This window comes from Coregonus lavaretus (assembly GCF_964263955.1).
Source record: "Coregonus lavaretus genome assembly, chromosome: 2".
In the NCBI taxonomy this organism is placed as follows: domain Eukaryota; kingdom Metazoa; phylum Chordata; class Actinopteri; order Salmoniformes; family Salmonidae; genus Coregonus; species Coregonus lavaretus.
Window position 1 is genome coordinate 52363868 of NC_139989.1, and position 27484 is coordinate 52391351.

The 27484-nt window shown below is 43.7% G+C and overlaps 5 protein-coding genes across 9 annotated transcripts; 3 read left to right on the plus strand and 2 right to left on the minus strand.

The window, feature by feature from the left end:
• Nucleotides 1-3162: 3162 nt before the first annotated feature.
• LOC311105468 (RNA polymerase I-specific transcription initiation factor RRN3-like) lies at nucleotides 3163-9298 on the plus strand. Of its 4 annotated transcripts, none has more exons than XM_084147638.1 (18): nucleotides 3163-3291; nucleotides 3918-4029; nucleotides 4166-4222; nucleotides 4329-4418; nucleotides 4514-4643; nucleotides 4885-4944; nucleotides 5423-5486; nucleotides 5653-5722; nucleotides 5819-5917; nucleotides 6045-6140; nucleotides 6260-6389; nucleotides 6710-6840; nucleotides 6949-7079; nucleotides 7256-7440; nucleotides 7594-7702; nucleotides 7843-7995; nucleotides 8144-8234; nucleotides 8344-9298. In XM_084147638.1, exons 2-18 carry the CDS (start codon nucleotides 3934-3936, stop codon nucleotides 8494-8496), a joined length of 1845 nt encoding a protein of 614 aa, XP_084003764.1. In that variant the 5' UTR covers nucleotides 3163-3291; nucleotides 3918-3933; the 3' UTR covers nucleotides 8497-9298. The 4 variants fall into 4 exon arrangements, with proteins under 4 accessions (XP_084003764.1, XP_084003763.1, XP_084003762.1 ...); XM_084147637.1 differs by having other exon boundaries at nucleotides 3165-3291; nucleotides 3902-4029; XM_084147636.1 differs by lacking the exon at nucleotides 3163-3291 and adding an exon at nucleotides 3566-3707.
• Nucleotides 9296-11967, minus strand: LOC311105492 (zinc-binding protein A33-like). Of its 2 annotated transcripts, XM_084147661.1 has the most exons (6): nucleotides 11337-11967; nucleotides 10755-10850; nucleotides 10438-10671; nucleotides 10292-10314; nucleotides 10070-10188; nucleotides 9296-9922 (listed from the first exon to the last, which is right to left on the minus strand). In XM_084147661.1, the coding sequence occupies exons 1-6, from the start codon at nucleotides 11739-11741 to the stop codon at nucleotides 9348-9350; spliced, it is 1452 nt and encodes a 483-aa protein (XP_084003787.1). In that variant the 5' UTR covers nucleotides 11742-11967; the 3' UTR covers nucleotides 9296-9347. The 2 variants fall into 2 exon arrangements, with proteins under 2 accessions (XP_084003787.1, XP_084003788.1); XM_084147662.1 differs by lacking the exon at nucleotides 10755-10850 and having other exon boundaries at nucleotides 11337-11824.
• A 1459-nt stretch (nucleotides 11968-13426) lies between these two features.
• Nucleotides 13427-16292, plus strand: LOC311143856 (tubulin beta-4B chain-like). Its single transcript, XM_084179732.1, has 4 exons — nucleotides 13427-13728; nucleotides 14424-14532; nucleotides 14707-14817; nucleotides 14919-16292. The coding sequence occupies exons 1-4, from the start codon at nucleotides 13672-13674 to the stop codon at nucleotides 15974-15976; spliced, it is 1335 nt and encodes a 444-aa protein (XP_084035858.1). The 5' UTR covers nucleotides 13427-13671; the 3' UTR covers nucleotides 15977-16292.
• A 1500-nt stretch (nucleotides 16293-17792) lies between these two features.
• Nucleotides 17793-20540, plus strand: LOC311103739 (tubulin beta-4B chain-like). The gene is made up of 4 exons (XM_084145377.1): nucleotides 17793-17933; nucleotides 18643-18751; nucleotides 18943-19053; nucleotides 19155-20540. The coding sequence occupies exons 1-4, from the start codon at nucleotides 17877-17879 to the stop codon at nucleotides 20210-20212; spliced, it is 1335 nt and encodes a 444-aa protein (XP_084001503.1). The 5' UTR covers nucleotides 17793-17876; the 3' UTR covers nucleotides 20213-20540.
• An 874-nt stretch (nucleotides 20541-21414) lies between these two features.
• Nucleotides 21415-26359, minus strand: LOC311103746 (protein crumbs homolog 3-like). The gene is made up of 4 exons (XM_084145388.1): nucleotides 26019-26359; nucleotides 24864-25090; nucleotides 23044-23087; nucleotides 21415-22929 (listed from the first exon to the last, which is right to left on the minus strand). Exons 2-4 carry the CDS (start codon nucleotides 24955-24957, stop codon nucleotides 22720-22722), a joined length of 348 nt encoding a protein of 115 aa, XP_084001514.1. The 5' UTR covers nucleotides 24958-25090; nucleotides 26019-26359; the 3' UTR covers nucleotides 21415-22719.
• Between the last annotated feature and the right edge of the window lie 1125 nt (nucleotides 26360-27484).

The window sequence follows — 27484 nt, forward strand, 5'->3', positions numbered from 1 at the left end:
ATATGATGTTGCCATGAGCAGCAGGATGAACTGCAGATATTGCAGATAAGCGAGATGCAAGACGTTGCCTTACCTAGGCTAGGTTCATTATACATATCCCCTCTGTTCGAGAGAGTGTGTCCCCATGCTTCACTATAGCAAGTCCATCACATGAACACACCTCTCCAATGGCCCCCAAGGGACCATACCAAGGAAACAGTGCAACTATCCTTGCGGATCTTTAACTGGGATATCCCGGCCTGTAGGCAGACCTGTTACCCATTGCTCTAATAAGCGCTAACCCTTTTAAAGGGGTTCGTAACAGGCCTACCCTATCTAGTTATTGTTTTGAAGCCTACTTTATCATACATGATTTTAGGTTTGTAATCGCTTTGGTGGAATCCACAACACATTTGTAAAACTCCTCCAGGGACATGGGAGAGGCAACAACATTAAAATCATACTCACCCTAGCTCTTACCTGCGCCAATGGGGAAGATCACAGGCTCAAACTTTCCAATGGTGTTGAGATGGCAAGAGTTGAATTGATTAAAGAAGCTTTGTAATAATCCGCATAGAGACAGAAAAGTCAGCTTTATTGTAGCTTGCTCAGAATTATAGACTTCTCTGCTTTCCTCAGTGTTCTACACACGATGCAACAATGCTACTACCATGGCAACTATAGTATAGATATGGTAAAGGAGTCAATTGAACGCAGACGTTCCATTGACCAGATTGGCGCACATTCAACAAATCTGATCTAACAATGTGGATATTTGTCAAATACGTCAAGATTTATGTATTGTAATAGGCCCACAATGTGGTTACTTAAGTCCAATTTTAATATATTTGGCTGTTTTCGCTGCATAACATGTAGAAGTTGTCCCTTTTCAGGTTTAGAAGAAGTGACTGCTAAATACTAACTCCCGTTCGTATAAGCTGGTTAGCATAGCTAGCATACAATGAGGAGAGGCGGGATCTTTCCCCCACAGCCCTTTCTCCCACGCGTTTCCATGCAATTCCATTGTTTTAGTTGAGTTCGATTGACCTCTTTACCGCATCTATGCAGCATCACAATGTCGGCCAGTTTCTTTGATCTGAGCATAAAGTCACTTCTATGGGTCTTGTTCAATGAATATTAATTTCTAGACTTTAATCATATTAAAATAATTACAGTGTTTTTAGCCAACTCTGAATTATACCAAGTAGTAGCCTACATGTAAGCAAGCTTGTGCACACATGAGAGGTCCCATGAAAAAACCTGCCCCCCTATGGAAATGAAATGCCCTTGCAACTGATTTGTTCTGCAGCCTTCCCACTTAAGAGCCTACTATCTCTAAAACAGGGGCCTGCGGGGCATTGGACACATTTTTCTGCCACTCTAGGGGCTGGCTGTGGACACTCCCACACACAGGGTCTCCCTATCCTTCCAAACACAAATACCCAACAAGAACTATCAGTAATATGGGTTGGTGTTCTGTCCTGGTCTTTTATCTGGGGAGGAAAATAACAAAAGTGTTATCAACACACCTGAAATGACTGCAAATGTTTAAAAAAAAAAGATCACATTTAAACTAAGCAGCACAATAACGAGCATAAGAGATCGTTCAGAAGGCAAACGTTGTTGAACATTGCAGATAGAAATGTGATGAACAGAGCCGATATGATGGAATATTATACATGTCCGCATTTTTTATATACATTAAATGTTTCTATCTTTACAAGGCTATGATAGATCTCCATTGATACAAATGTCTTTCTTACTTGAGAGGTGTTGTTGGAGCTTCCGGACAAGTGCTGCGTTCTGCTGCTGAGTCTGAAGCATCCCCTGCCCTGAGAACTGAGACACAAACACACAGTATTACATTTCAGTCATTGAACATACCCACTGGACACAGACGTCAGTTCAAAGTCTAGTTTTGATTTACATTTGATTGAACTGTCAACTAACGTCAATTCAAGGTGAAATAAACAAAGCCGTCGTCGTGTAAAAAAAAATACAAAAATTCCCGAAATTCGCTAAAAAAAAGTCTGTATATAATTTAGTATACTATTACAGTACATTTCGGTCATTGAACATACCCACTGGGCACAAACTGCTTGAATCAATGTTGATTCAACGTTATCACATTGCATTTTTTGTTGTAGAAATGATGTGGAAACAGTTGATTCATCCTGTTTGTGCCTAGTGGGCACAACATTTTCAATGACCGATATGTAATACTGTGTGTATAGGCATGTCTGAGTGGATGTGTAGGGCTTTGAGCGTATGAGTAGTGTTGAGATATAGCGACTGAGAGTATTGAGTAGATATCTGGTCAATCAGTGGCAATAAATGTGCCTAGAGCCGATGCATTGTATTGTAAATCGATGCGTAATGACAACAGAGTTTCTAAAGGCACTGTCTGTTGTGCAATGAGGATGAAGTGACAGTGAACAACAGGAGCGGTAGGATAACTGTACAGCTAACTATAGTTAGAAGAACATACTCGTAGTGCCTATTGTCTCAGGTACTGTTCTTGTTGCTGCTTGGCCTGTTGCTGTTACTGCTGCTGCTGCTCAGCCAGCATCTGGTTTGGTCTCATGCCCCAACTTGGCCTCATTGCACTTCGTACTATTCTGTATGTAAATCCGAGTCAGTCCATTTAGTATATGTTTCGTATGGTATGTATTAATTTGTGGATGTCCATCATCCATTTCGTATGATATGTTACGAATTAGAATTCGTATTAAATGTTATGAATTTACAAAACGTACAATATGTTACGAATTTGCAAAATGCATGAAATGTCAAAATTCTAGCTAGCTGGCCAACGTTAGCTAGGCTAGGGGTTAGGGAAGGGTTAACTAAAAAAGGTTAGAGTTAACATGCTAAGTAGTTGCAGAGCTAAAAAGTAGTAAGTAGTTGAAAAGTTGCTCATTTGCTAAAGTCGTCCCTGATGAGGTTCGAACTCGCAACCCTTGGATTGGTAGACGTTCACGTTGTACGCCTACCCATCTACCCCGACCACACCCCTACTATCATTTTTGCCTTAAGTAACCATCTGTCTTATGTAACCATAGCAACTGTAACATATAATACTAATTTGAGTCTCCAGATTTTACGTTTACTATGTTATGTCTAGTCAATGAGACCAGGCTACATGCCCGGGTGGAACCTCTGCGCCCCCATGTGGCTCAGGTCGTGCATGACGGGAGCCTGCTGGATGGACTGGTGGGCAAACTATGAGATGGTGGAAGAGACACACTCAGAGCAGGACAAGGACATCATGAATGTTCATGATTTCACAAATACACCACGTCTTGAATTGAGGTAACCATTGTCAATTAGTGTACTACTGCTTGAAAAAACATTTCCTGCAAATGCACTGTCCAATGTTCTAACCCCTCCCCATAAATTTAGAGTGCAGTATTAGAGTTGGATTGATTGATAACGCTCTATCCAGATAGGCAGCGACGCCAACGGTGACACGGTCTGATGGTACTGTTCTATCAAATATGCCTATGCTCCGCCACGGTAGGTAGCAGGACCGCACCATAGAAGACAACGGCGCTAGTACAGGAAGAAGAAGCTACCATTCATTTCCGTAAATAAAATCGGTCACCATTTTCTCTTCCTGTTGTGACGTAAGCGGCATGGAGAAGGCACGTTTCATTTTGTCACGATCGAAACAGCCTTTTGCACCGCAAATAGAATTGTAGCTATCTGTACAATATTTCATTTGAGTGGTAAGAATGAAGCCTTTCAAATACGTTGCTGTCAATGTAAATGCATTACTATCAAACTAAAGGGAGCTAGCACATTTCTAGCTAACTAGCAAGCTGTTGCTAACTGTATTGTTTTGTCAAGCTTTCACATTAGCTTCTAAATGACAGTGTTTTCCTTATGTTTCACAATACTTGCTCACCATTCTGTATCTCAGTCAATTTCCTTCCCAGCGCGTGTGTGTAAAGCATGGAGATTGAGGGGAGAGATTTCATGAACACTCCCCCATTGAAGACGGTGCGGTTTGGGGGCAATGTTGTTGCCACGTTAGCGAAATTCAAACAGGTGAGATTTCCAATCCAGTGACACCAAACATATGGATGCCTAAAACACTTATGTGATTCACTATATAATGCAGTGAATGTAGTTATAAGCTCGTATACATATGATAGTATTTGCTGCTGGTTGTTTGTTTTTCAAGGGAGATACCAGTGACTATGAGTTGTTGAAACATCAGCTGGCAGATCCAGATATCAAGGTAAACAGACATGACTAGCAATTAGGCTACGGCTACATGTACAGTGTAACAAGGAAAATGTTCCAGAGGTCTTACTGATAACGGAGTGTCTTCCTTTTTTTGACAGGATGCCCAAATCATCAACTGGCTGCAGGAGTTCCGGAACTGTGTGACACAACTCAGCAAAGACCATGAGCAGCTGATCTATGTGGCTCTGGTGAGGATGGAACACTTGAATCAAGAGATGTACAGCCCAGGCCAGGAACAGTTTGCTAATGCAGACTCTACCCCTTGTGTCTCTCTGTGTACCAGAGACTGCCGTGGCTGGGCCGAAGCCCTGCCGTAGTGGAGGAGTATCTGGCCTTCCTCAGTAACCTGGTATCTGCTCAGACGGTCTACCTCCGGGCCTGCCTCAAGATGGTTGTCTCCAACTTCACACCCAGTGAGTTCCTGTCTGTCTGCGTGGACAGTCTGATAACTCAATATGGCTACTTCTGTAGCTCAGCTGGTAGAGCACGGCGCTTGTAACGCCAAGGTAGTGGGTTCGATCCCCGGGACCACCCATACACGAAAATGTATGCACGCATGACTGTAAGTCGCTTTGGATAAAAGCGTCTGCTAAATGGCATATTATTTTATATTATATTATTATTGAAGACCTGTTCTTTTTCCTTCCTTTCCAGAGAGAGTAAAGATCTGTGAGGGAGGAGTGGACATCTCCGACTCGGATGATGACGATGAAAGTAGGTGTTACTGTTCCATTACTGTTTGCAATGGAAAACCAAGATTGTTCAACGGACAGTCCCTGAAATGTTTCATTGAAATACACACTGCAGTAAATTCATAGTGAGCTGAGAATGCGGTTGGTAAAAGGCTGCTCCGCTCGTCCTTTTAGGGAAACTAAGCACACTTCTAAAGTCCTTGAAGAGTGAGGATGATAAGAGGGGAGGTGAGGTGTAGATAAGATAATAGACGGAGACTAGCACTGGTGACTTCCACTGCAGGAATCCCACCCCTTAGTGTTACTGATTTTTGTCAGACTGACTACTTTCGTTGACGTTGAATGTTACAGAACCATGTTCCATTACAATATAAAGGGTAGAATGACACCCAGTTCACAGATCCAACTTGTTCAACGTTGGATGTTAGTTCAAAACAGCGAATACTTTTTTTCATTTATGCACAATTTTAACCCGTTCTCTTCTTTCTTGATTTTTGAAGACCTTCCCAGAAATTTTGACCAGTGTCATCAGGCCCTGCAGCTGATAGCCAGATATGTCCCATCGTAAGTAGCCATAAGACAATCCTACAACATGTTGCTGGATCCTTGCCTGTTTTGCGTGTGTCAAGTGAAGTAGCCTTAATGGTATTTTTCAGACCCAGGTCTGACCTTGGGAATTGTTGACCCCCAATGCAGACTGGTAACAATGTTTTTTCCCTCCTCATTTCAGCACCAGCCGTTTCCTGATGCCCATTCTGATTGAAAACTTTCCTTTTGTGCAGAAATCTTCCAGAACCCTGGTAAGCAGTGGCTACAGTAGCCTCGTGTTTTTTGTGGTATTTTTTATTTATTTATTGTCAGATTGTTGTACGGTATGGTTGTTTCTCTCTCCCCAGGAGTGTTATGTCCATAACCTTCTGCGGGTGGCGGTGTACATCCCCTCGCTACGACGAGACATCCTGGAGCTCATCATCAGTAGGATGCTCAAACTGGACGTAAGTGTGTGTGTTAGTTAAGCCACAGTTGCTGCTGTGTGTGTGTGTGTGTGTGTGTGTTGGCTTTCCAGTTCTTCGCTGAGAAATAGGTGGTTTTTGTGTGCTAATACTGTGTGTTGTGTTCCAGGTGAGTGCTCCTCGGGGAGAGATAGAGGAGGTGGAGGAGAACGCTGTGCAGCAGGAGATGAAAGGAGAGCAGGAGGAGGAGGGGCTCTTTGACATGGTGACTAGACCTGCTAGGGTTTACATACGATAGTCACTGGTGTGATAGTTCTCCATTTTGCAACTGATGTGGTGTGAAGTTTCCCTCATATCTCTCTCCCCTCTCTCTTTCTCACACAGGATGAGGATGTGTGTTCAGTGAAGTCCAGTCCAGCAGAGACCAATGTGATGGTCCACCCTGTCGCTGAGAGACTGGACACTCTCATGGCTGTGCTGCTGGCCTTCATCAAGGACATGTGCCATGTCAACGGTGAGCACAGGGGCTTCACACACACTCACTAGACATATGACAACACAGTGCTGTGCTTACGCTGCTCCCTTTCTCTCTCCCATTCCACCCCTCCATCTCTCTCCCCTTCCACCCCTCCATCTCTCTCCCCTTCCACCCCTCCATCTCTCTCCCCTTCCACCCCTCCATCTCTCTCCCCTTCCACCCCTCCATCTCTCTCCCCTTCCACCCCTCCATCTCTCTCCCCTTCCACCCCTCCATCTCTCTCCCATTCCACCCCTCCATCTCTCTCCCCTTCCACCCCTCCATCTCTCTCCCCTCCTCTACTCTCTCTCTGGCAGGTTGTCTGGATGTGGAGCGGACTAAGGATCTGTACAAGGACCTGGTGTGTGTGTTTGACAAACTTATCCTACCTACACACGCCTCCTGTCACGTCCAATACGCCCTCTTCTACCTCTGCAGCTTCAGACTGGTCAGTACTCGCAACAGTGTGCGGCTGTATAGTAGTCACATTTTATAGAACGGTTGAGTGGGTAAATCGATTGATTGATTGGCTGTGTATGTGTTTGACCCCTCTCAGGCTCTGGCAGAGGCGTTTCTGGAACACCTGTGGAGGTTACTGCAGAGCCCGTCTCACCCGGCAGTACTGCGCCAGGCTGCCGCTGGCTACATGGGCAGCTTCCTGGCCCGTGCCAACTTCCTGCCTGTCGCGTGAGTCACACCCTCTGTCCTCCTAAATATTCAAAAGTTTATTTTTGCTGTTCAGAAAGAGATCAATAGAGCATGTTGGGGTGTGGTTGGTTCTATGCAGTATACTCTCTGTGGTCCCTCCTAACTCCCTAACTAAGTTCCTCTACCATTCTCTGACTGTGTTCTCCGTCCTGCAGTACAGTGCGTGCGTGTCTGGACCTGCTGGTCCCCTGGCTCCACCTATACATAGACAGCCAGGACTCCGGCTCCCGGGCCTACTGTGACATCACGCTGCACGGGCCCTTCTACAACGCCTGCCAGGCCGTCTTCTACGCACTCCTCTTCAGACACAGAAGCATTCTGGAGGGCAACATGAGAAAAGGTAGGGGAAAACACATACTTACACACACAATCAAATTGTTTTGTATCAATTGGTATGAATATCTCACTGGCCTGGCAATCTGTGTTTATGTGGGAAGGTGCTCTCTACCAGTGTCCAGTATTATATAACTGTGTGTCTTTGTTTCCCTCCCAGGGCTGGCGTACCTGCAGGGTCTGAACCTAGAGAGGATAGTGATGTGTCAGCTCAACCCTCTGAAGGTCTGCCTGCCTGCCGTCACCAACATGTTTGCTGCCATCACCAGGTACAGTGGTGCACCAACCAACCACCCTGTCAGCCAGTCACACATCAATTACACTCTGCTACAGCACTGTGTTTCTGTCTGTCTGCTTCTAAAAATGTGAAGTGGTTGTTTGACCCAGACGTATATCCATCCATCCACAGAAAGTACCAGTTGGTGTTCTGCTACACAATCATCGAGAGGAACAACCGCCATGTTCTCCCTGTGGTCCGCAGTTCCGTGGGGGGCGACTGTGTGTCCACCAACACCAACCCCCTGGACAGTTTCTTCCCCTTCGACCCCTACCTGCTCAAGAGGTAACCCATGAACCCTTCCCAGCAACCACTTCTCAGTAGGCACAAAACAGGAGAAATTGGTTGGAAATGGCAGTAGTACAACCTGAACTTGTCCAAGAACAGCGTTCATTTTCCATTTCTGATGGGGTTTCATTTCTCTCCTCTCTAGGTCAAGTAAACTCATCGAGCCCCTCTACCAGGTGTGGGAGGAGCCAGCAGACACTGAAATGGACACTGTCACCACCAAGAGAGTCAGAAGGGTAAAACACAGACGCTCTTGTATTCTTTAACGCACACACATGATTGGATGCTGTGTGTCTCCCTATTGGTTGTTTTTGTGGTTTGATTGGCTGTTTTCTCTTGATTCAGTGCTCGGATGCAGATGAGGATGACTTCCTGCGAGGGGAGACGCCGGAGACAAAGGGGGTTGTGGGTATGACCCCCGGCTCGTATGAGTCTCACCTCCGCAGCCCCAGCAGTGTGGGCTCCCCGCCCATCGCCTTCCTACAGAGACCCTTCTGATACCCTCTTATTTAACATGGACTCATCCACAACACCCTGTAAAATGGACTATTCCACAATTCAGAGCGCCATCATACAGAGACACCCAGCTTTAAAATGTTCAAATGGAATATGATATTATCTTACTATAGACCATTCTGATTTTGACCCCCCTTTTTAAATGGATTTGTTGGATCCTGCTGTTTAAAATGGACGGGTCCATCCTCTTCATCTTCCCTATCATCACTGAAGAGCAGTATCAATGGGAATCATCTGGAACCATCTACAATCACCACCCCATCAAGAACTTACTCCAGGACGCAAAAGATTATGAACACAGTGTACAATGCGTGGCTAGAGCTATTCATTTTATAATAATGGTTCTATGTTATAACAGTTAACATGTTATAAGTGGTTAATAGTAAATACTAGTTCATTTAACTCAACTATGGAAAGAAAATGTATTTGTTTTATCTAGGATGGGAAAATCTTAAGTAGATTTTGTGTTTTTAGTTAAAACTATGTATTTACTCATTGTTTGTTTTTCTCTGACACTTTCAATTGTTTATTGATTTTGGTTGACTTTGATCTACAATTTGTATCATGTTCTGAACATCACATTTTATGATTTGTATCATTTTACAGATTGTAAACATAAAGTTCCCTTATTGAAATTCTTCTTAACCAGAACAGATACTTGTGTGAAGGGTCACCTGCAGTAGATGAAAAAGGAAACCTTCTGTAAACCTGTGCTTGTATTTATGGAGGATCAATTACATAGTTGACATACAATACCCTGTAAATAAAAGTTAACCTATTTGTGGATTGACAGAAATTCATTTATTGTTAAAAAAAAAAAAAAAAAAAAAAGATCAGTCGGGAACTGTACAAGGACGTCCTGCCCCACTATGTTGCACTGTAACACACACCCTCTCAGGTAGGATTCTCAGAGGGTGTTTGTTTTGCGTATAAAAATACGGAAACACTTTCTCTGTGAACTTGTGTGAGAAAGAGTAAAGGGGTGTATCGTTGTCATCAGCAGGGTCAAAGAAAGACACTTGGCCCTTGTCCCAGTCCAGTTGCACTCTGACCCTCTTGAGTTTCCCTGTGACTGTCAAGGCTGTTGGAGGTGAGGTCATCGCTCTGTACTCCCTGTCTCGCAGACATATGGTCCAAAACCCGTTCTCGGGCCGGGCCTGGACCTCCACATTCCTGGTGACAGACATACAGGCCACACCCAGAATCCAGTCGTCATTACATCCTGTTTCCACTACCCAGCAGTGGCTTCCTGAGCTGAGCCCGGTCATGCCCAGGACCTCTGCACTCATGTGGAATCGCTCAGGGTTGTCAGGGAGACGTTGGGGCTGGCTGGTGTACTGAAGGGACGTGAGGTCATGTGACAGGAAGAGGCAGGGGTGGGCTGTGATTGGGTCCAAGGTCACAGGAACTGAAAAGGAGGAGGAGGAAATGGGCCAGAGACAGGAAAAGGGTTTGGGTCACTCACCACTGTTTTAGCTTCTCTCCGCCAGGTTAAAATGCTGTGGGAGTTACCTCCTTATCTCCTCAGCTCTGTTAACCATTGAAATGTACTCACTGTATTCAACATGCAGGAGCATTTTCTTCCAGACTCTGTACTTGAGGTTACAGAGGTGCTTGGCCACATCAATCAACGCCCCTGAAATCCTCTCTGGACCCTGCCCTGTGCACTGGGCTCTGAAATGACAAAATAATAAATTTGTCCTGTTCAGTATTCCAAAGCAGAGAGAGGGAGGAAAAAAGAGAGTGATAGAAAGAGATGTGGGGGATTTCAACATACCTCTCTATAGTGGCTTTAAAGTTCTGAAAAGCAAAGAAAGTGTAATATTGAGGCTGAATAAAAAAACTCCCATCCTCTCCTCAAAAATGATTGTTCTGGCTTTATTTAATTTGAGTGTGTGATGTGTAAGTTGTGAGAGTGCAAACCTGGAGCAATGTCATGTCTTCAGCACCTGTCATCTCCTGTGTTATGACTGTAATAGTCTCTGTGAGGTATAGCATCCCTGCTGCAGCCTCTGTCATCATACTCTTCATCACCCCTATCTTCTCCTCTTCCTCCTCCTTCAGAGCAGCTATCCTTGCTGCCTCTTCATCATACAGGAACAGGTGGAGTTTCACAAACTGATCCTTTATCTGCCTCTCTGTCTCCAGGGCCTGATTCTAATGGGCAAGTAGAGCACAACTTGATGGATTTGAGTTCATTTGAATGAAAAGGAAATGTAGATGACATCTGTGGAGATTACCTTAATGGGCCCGAGCATCTCTTCAGAGGTTCCCTTCAGTCTAATGAGGGAGTCCAGAGTATCCTGTAAGGTCTTCAGTGCTACATTGAGCTCATCCTAGAAGTAAAGGGTATTCTAACAGGAGCTTTCTTATAAAAGCAGCAAGCTGTAACTCGATTAGACGTCTAGATTTAATTATGTGAATAAATTAACAATAGATTCCATGCCAGGTGTGTTGCTTGACTAAAATAACCCTTTCAATACCTGAGATAATTTACTATGTTTAAAAATGTTTTACTCTGCAAACACACTGTATGTCTATCAACACCACTCACTGACGTACAACCAGCAGGTCAGATATTATCCCATAGGAATGCAGATATAATACTTTACACACTTTGGAATTTCTCTGCTATATTTCTCTGCTAATACTGTACTCTCACATTTACTGTAAGGATAGACCTGATTAACAGCATTTTACTGCCAGGGGCCACAGGTTCCTTACATGAGAAAATGGCAACATAAACTATGAAAACAGACGTTGCCAAGTTATTTCATGCATGTACATACTAGAGTAATTTCAAATATGATTCAGTCTCTCACCTTGCAATCCTGTGCTGCCTTCTCTATGGGTGAGCAGTCGTGGTTCTTGTGTATTTTCGAGGCTTGGCACACTACACAGACAGGCTGCTTGTCCACCAGACAGAAGAGTCTGAGTCTCTCTCCATGTAGACTACAGAGCAACCCGTTCCCCTCCGCTGAGCTCTGACTCCTGCCCTGTTGCAAAGCTTCACAGAGGTTCTTCAGAGCCAGGTTGGAGGGAGGGGTGCGCTTGGAGGCTCTTCTCCTGCAGACAGGGCACTGTCTGAGGGCTGAGGTGTCCCAGTAGCGTTGTAGGCAGCTCTTACAAAAGCTGTGGCTACATGGTAGGAGGACAGGGTCCCTGAAGATGTCACAGCACACAGGACAGGAGAGATCCTCCTCTGGGAGAGACACACTGGATGACATGTCTGTCTTCACCTGACTATGTACCGGGACTCTGTGAAGAAGATATCCTCTGGCTTAAACAATTCTCATGTCAAGCATATAAACATGTAGCTTATTTACTGTTCCTTTCAGAAATCCCCTCCCTATAGCTTTTCAAAACAGATACTCAAAGTCCATTGTTCTTGTTGTAATGCCAGACCTTAAAAGTGCAGGCTGTTTTCCTGTCTGTTGAGTTGTGTTTGTGTGTGACTCCAGAGACACAGTACTGCGATACAGACAGCAGCACGTAAGCAAGAGTCCACTGTAACAGGAAGTCGAGCCCTATTGGTCACATGTGGAATAGCTGCAAACTGGTTTAGCCTTACATGTTTTGAATAGCAACATTGTTAAAGGGTGTGGATAGAGATAAATAAATAAATAATATGGCATTTAGCAGACGCTTTTATCCAAAGCGACTTACAGTCATGCGTGCAAATACACCATCAATAACTTCAAAAGGCTTTATAAGACTGAAAAGTGAAAGATGACGGTCAAGATACAGTATATATATTTAGATAGACAATATGGATATATTTAATCTCATGAAGCAGGATGAAGCAGGATGAAAATATGATCAACCAAAATAATACACAAATTATGGCTAAAATCATCATTAATAAAGTGATATTATAAATTGGCCTCACATTACATTGTGTTCCTAAAACATATGTATTCACATGGTTATTACAAAGGCAGGTACAATGTAGGCCTAATGTAAATACCATACACATCATTACCTATTGTATACAACTGTTATACCTGTTTGTACCTTGCACTATATTTATAATTTGCTAATAAAACGTACAATGGTGATAACTGTGTAATCTAAAGCAATAATTATATGCCAGTGCTTTTGACACCAATGAATGCTCATATAGGGCAAAGCTTCAAAAGGTATTCTGCAGGCCTAATCTTCCCCTTTCACAACCTCAATGCAAACCAAGTTTCTTCCCCAAAAGCCTGTGCAGTTTCATTGCATTTACTTTAGGAAAGGGGAATAAAAGAGGTGTTTCACCTGTGTTTCACTTGACAACTGAAGGATATTGGTTAAAAACAAATCAACCATCTGCCCCCACCTCCAGTGTGGTATTTTAAATATTTGTTGTTGTTGCTTGGTGTCAATATATCATCAGTCCACAGTGTGTGGTTAGTAGCTTGTGTATCACTACATGTGATTGTGACCACTTTATATTATTGGGGAGAATCTATGATGAACATCCATTAGTGGCTTGATAACAATGATCATTTCAGGCTACTCACAAGAGTCTATTTTATTGTAGGATGCATGCAGCTATCACTACACATTTACATTTTTACATTTTAGTCATTTAGCAGACGCTCTTATCCAGAGCGACTTACAGTTAGTGAATACATATATATATTTTTTTATACTTGCCCCCCGTGGGAATCAAACCCACAACCCTGGCATTGCAAACGCCATGCTCTATCAACTGAGCTACATCCCTGCCGGCCATTCCCTCCCCTACCCTGGACGACGCTTGGCCAATTGTGCGCCGCCCATGAGTCTCCCGGTCGCGGCCGGCTGCGACAGAGCCTGGATTCGAACCAGGATCTCTAGTGGCACAGTTAGCACTGCGATGCAGTGCCTTAGACCACTGCGCCACTCAGTGACTAGAGTCGTGTAAATGCGCATCTCTGGAAAACTCATTCATGGCGAGATCCAAATCACAGCATCCTTTCCGCTCTCTCAACGAGCCTAGGATGATGTATCCCCCTTTCGTTACCATGGGGATGACGTCAGGTTGCACCACTGATTCCGCCCAGTAGTATCAGGAGAGGCGGGGCCATCAGACAGTCAGCTGGTTAAGAAGACAAAGAGCGTCCTCCAAGCTTAGTACCTTCTCGTTCCACCGTCGAATCCACACAGCTAACGCCCTTCCTTCCATCCAAAATGCGCGAAATAGTGCATCTGCAAGCCGGACAGTGCGGAAACCAGATCGGAGCCAAGGTATTACTCTTCTCTTGTTTGTATATCAATAAAATAGATTGCTTCATGTGAGGGATTGCATGCGACCTATATAAGCCTTTCGCACTCTGCGTAGTGCGTAGCTAAATTAAGAATGGCCGCTTGTAATCCACCCATAAGACTGCATCCTCGATAGGCTATAATAGGCCTATATAGGCCTATTGTGCACGGAAAAATGCATGATCATTCTGTGCACAAGATAAACAAAATTTTAATCGGTGTTGCATATGATGTGACATGTCCTGAGCTTTTTTTTATTGTTTCCGCTGATTCATTCCCAATGGTTATTTGGGGTCCTTGTAATATGGGCGTGGAAGGGAAAGAAATGGTAGCCTACTAGAAAACCTCCGTTCTCTCTTATGACATGATATATTCAACCTAATGAATATTTCTGTCGAAATGGCATTTTATTGCTTAATTTGAAGCATTTAGACTATTACAGAATTATGTAAAGGTAATATTTAATACAAGTCATGCTATTTGTGTTGCTCATTAAAAGGTAAATGTCCATGCGACAGAAAATACACATTGCATTATATCTATTTATTTATATTTTATATTCTAACTTGCACTTTTAAATGGATGCTTCTGTGCATTGCAATTGACTTGCATCTCATCCCCCTGTAAACCCCCCCCCCCCCCCCCCCTCTCTTTCTGTCTCTCTCTGGCTGTCTCAGTTCTGGGAGGTGATCAGTGATGAGCATGGCATCGACCCGACTGGCACCTACCATGGAGACAGCGACCTGCAGCTAGACAGGATCAATGTGTACTACAATGAGGCCTCAGGTACAGTATGCACATTAAATAGCAATGCATACATAAACCACATAATACATTAAATAAACTGCTGTTTTAATGAGGAAAAATTACATATTACAGACATACAATTAAATAATACATACATAAAACGTGTACCGCAACAATAGCTTCAGTATGCCCAACATTTCCCTTCTTTTTCAGGTGGGAAGTATGTCCCCCGTGCCATCCTGGTGGATCTGGAGCCGGGCACCATGGACTCTGTCAGGTCTGGGCCCTTCGGACAGATCTTCAGGCCAGACAACTTTGTCTTCGGTAAGTGGATGGTGTGTTATGTGGAGATATGAGATTTGGTGGTAGGCTACTACTAAAGTCTTGTCCAGTGAAATAATGGGTTATGACACTTCTGTCTGCAGGCCAGAGCGGAGCTGGAAACAACTGGGCCAAGGGCCACTACACAGAGGGAGCAGAGCTGGTAGACTCTGTCATGGATGTAGTGAGGAAGGAGGCAGAGAGCTGTGACTGCCTCCAGGGCTTCCAGCTCACCCACTCCCTGGGTGGGGGCACTGGCTCTGGCATGGGCACCCTGCTCATCAGCAAGATCCGCGAGGAGTACCCAGACCGCATCATGAACACCTTCAGCGTGGTGCCCTCTCCTAAAGTGTCCGACACAGTGGTGGAGCCCTACAACGCCACCCTGTCTGTGCATCAGCTGGTGGAGAACACAGATGAGACCTTCTGCATCGACAACGAAGCCCTCTACGACATCTGCTTCCGCACTCTCAAGCTCACCACACCCACCTACGGAGACCTCAACCACCTGGTGTCAGCCACCATGAGTGGAGTGACCACCTGCCTTCGTTTCCCTGGCCAGCTCAACGCTGACCTCCGCAAATTGGCTGTCAACATGGTGCCCTTCCCCCGCCTGCACTTCTTCATGCCTGGCTTTGCCCCCCTCACCAGCAGGGGGAGCCAGCAGTACCGCGCCCTGTCCGTGCCTGAGCTCACCCAGCAGATGTTCGACTCCAAGAACATGATGGCGGCCTGCGACCCTCGTCACGGCCGTTACCTCACCGTGGCCGCCATCTTCCGTGGCCGCATGTCCATGAAGGAGGTGGACGAGCAAATGCTCAATGTCCAGAACAAGAACAGCAGCTACTTTGTGGAATGGATCCCCAACAACGTGAAGACCGCTGTCTGCGACATCCCACCCCGTGGCCTCAAGATGTCTGCCACCTTCATCGGCAACAGCACAGCCATCCAGGAGCTGTTCAAGCGTATCTCTGAGCAGTTCACTGCTATGTTCCGCCGTAAGGCCTTCCTTCACTGGTACACCGGAGAGGGTATGGATGAGATGGAGTTCACTGAGGCTGAGAGCAACATGAATGACCTGGTGTCTGAGTACCAGCAGTACCAGGATGCCACTGCTGAGGAGGGCGAGTTTGAAGAGGAGGGAGAAGAGGAAGCCGCCTAAACCATCCAGTCACTCACCTGCCAAACAGTCTATCACTCCCCTCCGTCCTGTCCCCAAAGCACAACTTGATTGATTTAAGTTAATGTTAATGAAAAGGAAACTGAATCTGTGATAATTAAATTCATGTGCTCAAGCATCTCTTCAGAGGTTCCCTTCAGTCTAATTAGTATCTTGTAAGGTTTTCAGTGCTACGTTGAGATCATCCTAGAAGTCAGAGGATATTCTAACATGAGGTTTCTTATGAAAGCAGCAAGCTGTAACTCGATTACTAGATGTCTAAATTTAATTGTGAATAAATTAACAATGTTCCATGCCAGGTGTGTTGCTTTACTTAAATAACCCTTTCAATACCTGAGATAATTTTCTATGTTTACAACAGTTATTTTCTGTAAAAACTCTTATCAGTCCATCATCTGACCTGCTGCTTGTATGTCAGTAAGTAGTACTGACGTACAACCAGCAGGTCAGATATCCCATAGGAATGCAGATATAATACTTTGGACCATGGCAGGTAAATGGTGGTGCAGTGGGAAAAGGTGGGCGGGGAAAGAATTGCTGTATTTTGAATTGTACTGTAATTCCATCCCACAGAATACAGTACTGTATTTTTGGAGCGCCAAAAACGTTTTGTTTATGGCTAATTCATATATTTTGAGGCATGCCTTGTAAGAGGCTATATTTTTTGCACCCGTTAGGAGTTAGATTGGTACAGCATTCTCACTATGTGGTTACAGTGCCCCATCAATTAAAAATATATAGGGGACAGGTAATAGTGACAGCAAGACATCAACCTTTAATGGTTGAGCATTTTGCCATGTCCATTTGGCCTGTTTTGCCCTGTAGTCGCTGCTGGTTTGGAAGCCTTTGTTAAGGCCTTTAGAAGTGCAAGTGATACCAAACACAAAATATTCATTGATATGCTGTAATGTATTAACTAGCAGCCAACCTGCTTGCACCAATCTCATGTAATTACAGTGAAATACAAACCCCATCTCCCCTCAATGAATGTAATTCATTCATTATGATTGCGGTAGCATTTACTTTTTACAGTATAATACACTAAATTATACTGTATTTTACCATGTGTCATTACACATTACTTTGATACTGTATTTAGATTACAGTAGTTCTACTGCAATATGAAATACAGTAACTTACTTACCACTAGCTGCCTGTAAATTACTGTTAAATTCACAGCAACCCCTTTACAGTGTACACAACATCAATGCCAAACCAAGTTTCTTCCTGTGAAGCCTGTGTAAATTGTTGGATTTACATCATGGGAGGGGGCTTCACAGGTGGCCAACCTGTTTGACCACACTTGCAGGGTGTTTCACTTGACCAAGGTAGGTTTCAGAATATTGATTTAATAATAGCCTACTACCATCCGCCTCCATATACAGTATGGTATTTTAAATATGTATTTTTTTGGTTGGTGTCAATATATCATCAGTCCACAGTGTGTGGTTTGTATCTTGTGCTTCACCACTCGTGATTGTGACCACTGTGTTCCTGGGGAAAATCTCCCGTGAACATTCATTAGTGGGTTGATGACAATGATCACTTCAGCTCACTCACAAGAGTCTATTTTACTGTAGGATGCATGCAGCTATCACTACACCACTCAGTGAGTAGGGTCGGGTAACTGCGCATCTTTGGAACACTCATTGATGAAGACTTCCAAATAACAGCATCCTATCCGCTCTCCACGAGCCTAGGATCCCTCGTTCTCTCCTCCGGTCTTTGGTTACTATGGGGATAACGCCCATTGATTCGGCCCAGTAGTTGGAGGAGAGGCGGGCTCATCAGACAGTCAGCTGGGTGGGAAGAGAAGAAGCGTCCTCTGAGCCAAATCTCGACTGCCGTCTCCTCACAGCCAACGCCCGTCCACCCATCCATAATGCGCGAAATAGTGCATCTGCAAGCCGGCCAGTGCGGTAACCAGATCGGAGCAAAGGTATCATTATTGACTCTTTTGTATTTCCCAAAGAAAATAGATTGCTTCATGTGAATGATTGCAAGCGAGCTAGATACGCCTTTTTGCACTCTGCGTAGCAAAATAAAGAAAGGCCGCTGGTAATCCATCCATAGAATGTATAGAGAAAGCTGGTGCAGAACTGTGTGCATTATCGATAGGCTATAATATAACATGCATGAAAAATGCATGGTCATTCCGTGCACAAAATACAAATGTGTATAAGAGAAATAGTCTAAACAACAGCTATATCCGATTAATATCAGTTTGAAACACTGTTGCATATGAAATGGGCTGATTTTGTATTGTTTCTGCTGACTCATTCCCAATGGTTATTTGCGGTCCCTAAATGGGCGTGCGGTGGAAGGGAGAGATAACGATACTAGAATACCTTCCTCCTTTCTTTTATGACATGACATATTTCACCTGATAAATATTTATATCTAAATTGTATTTTAATGCTTAATTTGAATCATTTAGAGGTGTACATAATTATGTAAAGGGAAGATTTAATGCATTAAGTCATGCTATTTGTGTTGCTCACAAAAAGGTAAATATCCATGCAACAGAAAATACACATTGCATTATAACTATTTATTTATATTTTACATTCTAACTTGCTTTTTAAATGGATGCTTCTGTGTATTGCTATTGACTTGCATCTCAACCCATCTCTCTCTGGCTGTCTCAGTTCTGGGAGGTGATCAGTGATGAGCATGGCATTGATCCGACTGGCAGCTACCATGGAGACAGCGACCTGCAGCTAGACAGGATCAATGTGTACTACAATGAGGCCTCGGGTACAGTATGCATATTATATAGCAATGCATACATAAACCACATAATAATGTCTCCAATTATTGAAACAAACAGAAATAGACTCTTGCATTAACAATGAAAAAAGACTGGCATTCAGAGGTACCCTATGATCACAAATACAGTGCTCAGTAATAATAGCTTCAGTATGCCCAATATTTCCCTTCTTTTTCAGGTGGAAAGTATGTCCCCCGTGCCATCCTGGTGGATCTGGAGCCGGGCACCATGGACTCTGTCAGGTCTGGGCCCTTCGGACAGATCTTCAGGCCAGACAACTTTGTCTTCGGTAAGTGGATGGTGTGTTCAGTGGAGATATGAGATTTGGTGGTAGGCTACTACTAAAGTCTTGTCCAGTGAAATAATGGGTTATGACACTTCTGTCTGCAGGCCAGAGTGGAGCTGGAAACAACTGGGCCAAGGGCCACTACACAGAAGGAGCAGAGCTGGTAGACTCTGTCATGGATGTAGTGAGGAAGGAGGCAGAGAGCTGTGACTGCCTCCAGGGCTTCCAGCTCACCCACTCCCTGGGTGGGGGCACTGGCTCTGGCATGGGCACCCTGCTCATCAGCAAGATCCGCGAGGAGTACCCAGACCGCATCATGAACACCTTCAGCGTGGTGCCCTCTCCTAAAGTGTCCGACACAGTGGTGGAGCCCTACAACGCCACCCTCTCTGTGCATCAGCTGGTGGAGAACACAGATGAGACCTTCTGCATCGACAACGAAGCCCTCTACGACATCTGCTTCCGCACTCTCAAGCTCACCACACCCACCTACGGAGACCTCAACCACCTGGTGTCAGCCACCATGAGTGGAGTGACCACCTGCCTTCGTTTCCCTGGCCAGCTCAACGCCGACCTCCGCAAATTGGCTGTCAACATGGTGCCCTTCCCCCGCCTGCACTTCTTCATGCCTGGCTTTGCCCCCCTCACCAGCAGGGGGAGCCAGCAGTACCGCGCCCTGTCCGTGCCTGAGCTCACCCAGCAGATGTTCGACTCCAAGAACATGATGGCGGCCTGCGACCCTCGTCACGGCCGTTACCTCACCGTGGCCGCCGTCTTCCGTGGCCGCATGTCCATGAAGGAGGTGGACGAGCAAATGCTCAATGTCCAGAACAAGAACAGCAGCTACTTTGTGGAATGGATCCCCAACAACGTGAAGACCGCTGTCTGCGACATCCCACCCCGTGGCCTCAAGATGGCTGCCACCTTCATCGGCAACAGCACAGCCATCCAGGAGCTGTTCAAGCGTATCTCTGAGCAGTTCACTGCTATGTTCCGCCGTAAGGCCTTCCTTCACTGGTACACCGGAGAGGGTATGGATGAGATGGAGTTCACTGAGGCTGAGAGCAACATGAATGACCTGGTGTCTGAGTACCAGCAGTACCAGGATGCCACTGCTGAGGAGGGCGAGTTTGAAGAGGAGGGAGAAGAGGAAGCCGCCTAAACCATCCAGTCACTCACCTGCCAAACAGTCTATCACTCCCCTCCGTCCTGTCCCCAACTCCATCCCTTCATCCTTATCATCGGCTTTCTCTCAGGAAGGCAGATGTTCCTATATGAATTGAATGTTTTTCCACATTAGACAGTGATCTTACCAGATAGTATTGAACATTTTACATTATTTTGTTTTTGTATGTTGGAAATCCACTGAATAGTTTTTATTTAGCTACATTCATCTAATCATTGCTTTGCGGAATTAAAAGCAAGTGATTTTAACTATGAAGCCTTCAAGTTGGAAAATGATTAAAGTTTCAATTAAATTGGTACTTACTCTGTGTTTTCATTGTTTTTATTTGATGGGTGTTATAAATAATGAATATGGTCTTATATAGAATTGATTACTGTACAACAGGAAATTGAAATGACACACTAGATTAAAGTCAGCATGCACAACTTAAGTATTTCCACATACTGTAAGCTATGTGAATTTGAAGCCATGAGCCAAAAATGTCAAAGGTAAAAGTAGATTTTTGAAAACTGGGTTTGTTAGTGAGCATTCACTACAGGCTGAAGACTAACTGCACTGCCCACTGTGGTGCATGCTAATGAGTTAGTAGAGCAATACACTCTGCATTGGAATGCATTCCTAGAATGTAACAACAGGCAAAATGAGACTGACGTATAGTGACTGTTAAAGACTTGGCTGCATTGTTTTCAACAGTCGTCATCACTTCCCAGCTCCTGCAGTCAGTTGCCGCTGGCTAATAATTCTGTCTGAAGCTATTTTGTCAATCACAGCTTCACCAAAAGCTGACCAGTAAGGTCTGCATGCTGTGTCAAGTGTGTCATTTCTCATACAGTTCACACTCACCATTTTAGGGATGTCTGATACATGATGTCAGCTGATATGATGCTCTTTCTTCTGCTTTTGTCCTCTGGTTAATTCCTCATATAAGTGTGGTTGTGTTTTCACACCAGAGAGACCCAGAAGCAAGTCTTGACACCATCTGATCAAAGTCCAGCACTGATTATGCAAAAAAAATCTACTGAGGTAGCCAATTCTAAAAATGACTATTAGTATTTATTTAACATGTAGGCTACAATAGATAAATATGTCATGACATTGTAAAACAACTCTACATTATGAGAATTGAATCCCATCATGGGCTTTGCAACATACAAACAACATACTGGTAAGAACACACATGGAATATACGATCTAATGTAATATACAATTTCATCCAATGTTAAATTAATATGACAATTATGAAATACTACAATACAATTATTCAAGAGTAAACAATGATTCATTTTGTGCTTAAATATGATTAAGAATTGAATAATTATTTGTTCTGCACACAGTATCCACAAACAGAGAATATCCCACTGGGAGAAATGTTTTCTAGATAATATTAGGTTACAGAGTCATTATCTGTAAAGCTGAATACAGGACTGATTCAGTAGTAAGACATGTATTGAGGTAAGTAATCAGTGTAAAAGTCTAGACAATGAAATGCTTTTCTGACAATCAATAGTGGTTTCCTCGTAAACAAATATTATTGCACGCTATACATTTAAGTAATCTATAAATAATTTATACAAACATTTACATTACAATATTATTTTTTGCATGTATCAAGCAAGCACAGGTCTGCTTATGATTATAGAAGTTCAACTGTATCCAGTCTTTTAGTAGCTGTTGAGAGAGCCAAATTGCCTAGACAGAGGACTGAAATACTCAGAGTGAAATGTATTTACCAAAGACGAGTATGAGCAGAGACTGAATACTGGTCCTCTTCCATCTAGTGCAGGTGATGGTTTGGTTCCTCTTCCAGTATGACCATTTGAATGATTGTGTACATGTCTATCCCATTCAAATATGCCAGTGCTATTAAATAACACACCATAGAGAAAGCAGTCAGCACCTCATGGACCTTAGTTCTAGTTGTTCTAGTTGAGGGCTGTGGTATTTGTGGTAGCTATCCCAACGTTTGTGTCCTGGTCCTGTACTAGCACTAGTCCATGTGCTTGCAGTACATACAGTACACTTTATTTATTTTCATTTTATTTAACCTTTATTTAACTAGGCAAGTCAGTTAAGAACAAATTCTTATTTACAATGACGGCCTACACCGGCCAAACCCGGATGACACTGGGCCAATTGTGCGCCGCCCTATGGGACTCCCAATCACGGCCGGTTGTGATACAGCCTGGAATCGAACCAGGGGGTCTGTAGTGACGCCTCAAGCACTGAGATGCAGTGCCTTAGACCGCTGCGCCACTAGGGAGCATGGGCCCTCCTCTTCCAGGGCTAGGTCCTGTGTACCTCTCGTCCCATCCTGTATCTGTCAACGTTGTGTCATGACCCTCTAATATCTAATATTGGGGCCAATATAGGGGCCGCGGTAAAGGTAATCATAAGCTCTTGAGTTGGAGCTTCTTCAGTCATCAGGATTTTGCTGTTGCTTGGATGTACAGGACAGGTGTTGAGAGACAGCTGAGACACTAGACTCAGATGAGTCTCTCCTCCTTGGGCAGTTTGAGAGCGTCTGGTGTCTCAACACTGTGGGCCCCTGTCTGCTCCTCAGCACTGGGCCGGTACGTCCCCTCAGACTGCCTCTTCTTCCTCACCACGCAGAAAAGCCACGTTAGCACAGCAGATGCTATGGCCAGCAGCCCCAGTATAACAGTCGGGGCCACAATAGCTGCAATGTTGGGTCCCTAGAGGCAGAACAATACAGGGGTAGCAGTCATTCTCACAAATAAAGCTCTGGATACTTCTGGTTTAATTTCCTCTAACAGAAACAGAGATAAAGATAGCAGCAGTTTACTCACTGGGGCAGTTGTGTTAGAGGGTAATCCATTAGTTGTGTTGTCCCCTGTAGAAAGCATTAAAGATTACCACTCAGGTCATTGTAATAGTTTGCTACAAGAATACAAATACACCCTCTCTTTGCTCAATGTAGGATAACACAATAGGATTGAACAATGTGGAAAAACAGGACATTTTCAAATGACACACTGAACCAACTGCAGGTGATAAAAATGACAGTTGTGGTGCTCTGAGGCAACAACCTACATGTCCACACATGACCACATACCAGAACAACAGGCTAAAGTCAAGCATTCATATGAGTATTGTTTATGTAATTTTTTGTTGTTGTATTGTTTGTATATCGTTGTATTTTAAATTTGTGTGACTGTCCTTGTCTATCAGTGTATCAGTGTTTTGTTACTTTTCATGTTTTGTGTTTTTTTGTGGACCACTGGAAGAGTAGCTGCAGCTTCTGCAAAAGCTCATGCGGATCCCAATAAACAAATAATAAACAAATAAGCAAAAGTTTTAACACATCAAGTTACTTAAATACAGTTAAGAGTAATTTATTTACAGCGGAGGGGGAAACAAAACAGAAAGGTAGAAGTTGATGTCATTTTTAGATTGATAGATCGACAACATAATAGCCTATTGCAATGCGATAGGATCACTGGGTTCCTCAAGTCCAGTGCTTTGTTCAGGCACTTTCTCCATCACCAGCCATGTGATTACTCTGTGACATCCCGCACAGTAACTACTTGAATGTAGGAGAGGGGGAGGAGAGGACTTGGAATGCGGCCTTTGCCTCTGGTCAGTGGAGCTCAGCCCCTGAACAGTTTTACTTGTAGAATTATCCGGAAAAGTACAACTATATTTCTATTACCATGTCACTGCGATGTCAAAGTGATTATTGACTATCAATTCAGGGTAGATGTCTTGCTTGGAAAACTTAAACGCCCATTTAGGGATTTCAAACAAAGTTAATGACATGGCTAAGGCAAATAGTAAAATAGTAAACTCTCCCAAGGGCAAAAGTACACCTTGATAACAAAAAACAAGGCTATTGTTTGGGGGAGGGGCACAGCTTTTGCTCAAAATGAGACACCGAAAAACCTCCTGTAGCAGTAACAGCCAGATACGTTTATTGTAGCAAACTAACTACAGTTGACATTACAGCTTGGAGGTGTCTGCATTGAAGTGCAGCCATTGTTCAGTGTTGTCCCATTACCAGAAAAGCAGAAGAGTTTGTTGTTGGAGTTACTGCCAGAGCACTCAGAACAACCACTAAAAGGCTGCTTTATTTATTGTTTCTTGCTGAGTAATGTACAGCTATAATGCATTGTAAAAACGTTCTATAAGCACATATGACCCCATTATAACGTCTTACTATCATCTCATAATGAACCTGACTAACAGTTCAGTGCACTGACGAATTGCAGTGTAACATATAACATATAAGGGCTCATATGTGCTTTAAAATAAGTAATAAAGCATTATAAATATGAGCATTAAGTATTACCATACGTCTATCAGAGAAATCACATGTCCACATTAAGAAAAGTGGGTGTGCCTGAGCTTTTCATACCAATGGTTCCTACCCAAAGCTCTCACGCATTACGAAATATTCGTACAACCTGTTGGCATGTTACCGCATGCTTTAGTTTTTATTGCTTAATGCCTAGAATGTTGTGTGCAACCTGCTTTTGTGCTTTTGTGCATATCGTTCCAGGCAGTCGTACAATAGATTGTTTGTCTGTGGTCAGAGACAATCCAGTGTGGTGGTGATGGGGTTATTTCACAAGAAAGACGGGGGGATTGTAGAGGCGGTGGCATGACTCACCCATAACCCGGACAGGATTACTCCCCAGGACCAGTAGTAGGACACTCCCAGCCAGGAGACCAGGCCAGGCCGTCATGTCTGGGAGCAGTGCCATCTCCACTCAAACCGATGGGTTCTAGAGAGGGTAGATCATCAGCAAGGGGACGCCTGGACATCAGGTCGGGCCATTTCATCAGGAGTAGTGCTCAGCAGCACAAGCACACTGGCGTCAGTCTCCCCAGGGCGCTCTAAAGAGATGAAGATGATAGTGTTAAAGAAAAAAAAAACAGTTCATACGGAGCTACATTGAGCCTGAGTCTCTATTGAAATCCCAATATTATTGAGTCTGGTTCATAAAGTGACATAAAATGCAAGAGAAGATGAAATCCTAACAGCTCTCTCTACTTAATTCCTCACAGAATTATTGTAAGTCCCAGGAGAAACAATTATCCCATACCATGACAATACAATAAAACAGATTGAATCAAGTTATTATAAAAATGTCAGACTGTCAGAAACTGTCCAACCTGAAATTGATAGGGCTGCAGGAGCGTTGGGCCAGTAACTGAAAGTTCGCTGGTTAGAATCCCCGGGCCGACTAGATAAAAAATCTGTTGATGTGCCCTTAAGCAAGGCACTTAACCCTAATGGCTCCTGTAAGTTCCTCTGGATAAGAGTGTCTGCTAAATGACTAAAATGTCAATTTGACCAGAGGCAAAATTATAATTATGATTAATTCAGCACCATGACCACCTCCCAAAAAAGTTTTCAGATCCTTCAAGGCACATTCAGGATAATTTGTTTGAGACATATAGGCCTTTATTCCAAATGAAACGTTTAAGGTGGGCTGATTTAGTAAAACTAGTGGGATATGTGAACAATTGCACCTATTCCGGTAGGTGGGGAGGGAGGGCATTGAGATAACAAATGCCAATTAATAAATAATATTCTTAGTAAATGTTGTGAAAGTAGCGTCCTATCGAAATAAAAGTAAAACCCTATAAAAGTTTTGTAAAGTATAGGATTTACTGTGCCCCATAATTCATTTCCAATACTTCCAAGCCATTTTATGTAAAGAGATACCGCACACCTGCTCCGCAACAAACTAGTCGATATAATAATACAAGAAGTATAGGATTTTATTATAGACAGAGCTGTACAGAACATTATACACACCTTTTCACCGAATACTGTTGATATTCGTTTTAAGCAACGGGGATCAATCCAACTCCTTGCGAAAAAAACAACGGCTCGCTTCCGCCGCCTCACCTAATCGAGTGAGTGGGTGAACCGAAACTGGCTCAAATGTCAGGACGGGTTTATGATTAAACCTCTCCTAACAATGTCCGAAAAATAATCTGCAAACTAAATCCGATAGCAAGGCCGTTTTAGTGGCTGAATGGGTATATTTTGATATATGTCATCGTAGACTACCTGTATAGGTTTAACTATGTAAAACTGTTTTTTTCATTCCCTCTTCACGTTGTCCCTATGGTCACATGGTTCACTTCAGTCTCATGTTACAGTACCTGAGCCCAGTATCAACCTGTGGCACAGGAGACAGATACGCCTTTGTATGATGAGGCACCAGAGTAGTGGACAAAAATCCACCAGCTCAATGGAGACTACTTCCTCCCATTGCTCATGCTCTCTCACTCATTATGGATCCTTCACTATTAGATTTCTATGGGAACCTTTCTCAAGTTCTACACTGTTCTATTGATGTGTGTCTGAAGCCTTGAAAGTGTCCATCTACATTTTTTTCCATCTGCAAGAGAAAGATAAAAGGCTGTGGATATGTTCAGGCCCAATGAGTAAACACTGAACATTTTGAGAAACTTTAGGCTGCATTTTTAAATCCTGTATTTTAAGGGCCACATGTTTCATGTGTGTGCATGGTGAGAATTTCTTAGCGGTTTTAGGACCTCTAGTGGAGAGCAATTCAATTTTTTCTAGCCGACCCCATCCTCAAAGCAAGATTTAAAAAATCCTGAAATACCATAAGTACAGCTAATTATGGTCTCTTAATCCTTGCCTAATCACAGTTTCATCTAGGCCTATGCCAGAATCTGACTGAAGACTGGCATAGAAAACACAATCTGTTCAATGTATGATTACATTTCCATGTTTGTATTTGGTGTGGTTGATTGTCAATCCATAACCACCCCAATATTGTATGTTACGTGGGCCTACATTCTGCAGTCTGCAAAAAGCACTGAGTAGTCACATTATTATGTGTGCAGAAAGTATCTCTGCCACAGGCCCTTGGGTTAATAGTCTCCCATGTATTGAAGTACACAACATGAATTTGAAGTATGCATCATACATTTCTAGAGCCCTATACATATACGTAAATCCACTGAAACCCACACACACACAAATGTGGTGTTGACATTATGGGACCAAAAATGAAATAGTCCTGGGACTTTCCTCTTCACTCCAGACTAGAATGTAGAAATGTTTCCATCTCAAAAGAGTGGCTGAATTTGGTACAGTGGTTGAGTTTGTTTGCTTTGGCCAAAGCGGTGGGGTACATGGGGGAGTAGGGTCGTGTCATTTTAATTTCTACCTGAAACGTTTTGTAACGTGTAATTGCACCCGTTTTATGGCGTTGTTCGATCACTACGTTCTTGTTGCTGGCC

Coding starts and splice junctions, on each gene's coding strand:
- LOC311143856 (XM_084179732.1), top strand. CDS start 13,672: ATGCGCGAAATAGTGCATCTGCAAGCCGGACAGTGCGGAAACCAGATC. Junction 13,729..14,423: donor GAAACCAGATCGGAGCCAAG/GTATTACTCTTC, acceptor TGGCTGTCTCAG/TTCTGGGAGGTGATCAGTGA. Junction 14,533..14,706: donor GTACTACAATGAGGCCTCAG/GTACAGTATGCA, acceptor CTTCTTTTTCAG/GTGGGAAGTATGTCCCCCGT.
- LOC311105468 (XM_084147638.1), top strand. CDS start 3,934: ATGGAGATTGAGGGGAGAGATTTCATGAACACTCCCCCATTGAAGACG. Junction 4,644..4,884: donor TGTCTCCAACTTCACACCCA/GTGAGTTCCTGT, acceptor CTTCCTTTCCAG/AGAGAGTAAAGATCTGTGAG. Junction 4,945..5,422: donor CTCGGATGATGACGATGAAA/GTAGGTGTTACT, acceptor TGATTTTTGAAG/ACCTTCCCAGAAATTTTGAC.
- LOC311103739 (XM_084145377.1), top strand. CDS start 17,877: ATGCGCGAAATAGTGCATCTGCAAGCCGGCCAGTGCGGTAACCAGATC. Junction 18,752..18,942: donor GTACTACAATGAGGCCTCGG/GTACAGTATGCA, acceptor CTTCTTTTTCAG/GTGGAAAGTATGTCCCCCGT. Junction 19,054..19,154: donor GCCAGACAACTTTGTCTTCG/GTAAGTGGATGG, acceptor TTCTGTCTGCAG/GCCAGAGTGGAGCTGGAAAC.
- LOC311103746 (XM_084145388.1), bottom strand. CDS start 24,957: ATGGCACTGCTCCCAGACATGACGGCCTGGCCTGGTCTCCTGGCTGGG. Junction 23,088..24,863: donor TAATCCTGTCCGGGTTATGG/GTGAGTCATGCC, acceptor TGCTTTCTACAG/GGGACAACACAACTAATGGA. Junction 22,930..23,043: donor CCTCTAACACAACTGCCCCA/GTGAGTAAACTG, acceptor TTCTGCCTCTAG/GGACCCAACATTGCAGCTAT.
- LOC311105492 (XM_084147661.1), bottom strand. CDS start 11,741: ATGTCATCCAGTGTGTCTCTCCCAGAGGAGGATCTCTCCTGTCCTGTG. Junction 10,851..11,336: donor AGGCAGCACAGGATTGCAAG/GTGAGAGACTGA, acceptor CTTTACTTCTAG/GATGAGCTCAATGTAGCACT. Junction 10,315..10,437: donor AAGACATGACATTGCTCCAG/GTTTGCACTCTC, acceptor TTTGCTTTTCAG/AACTTTAAAGCCACTATAGA.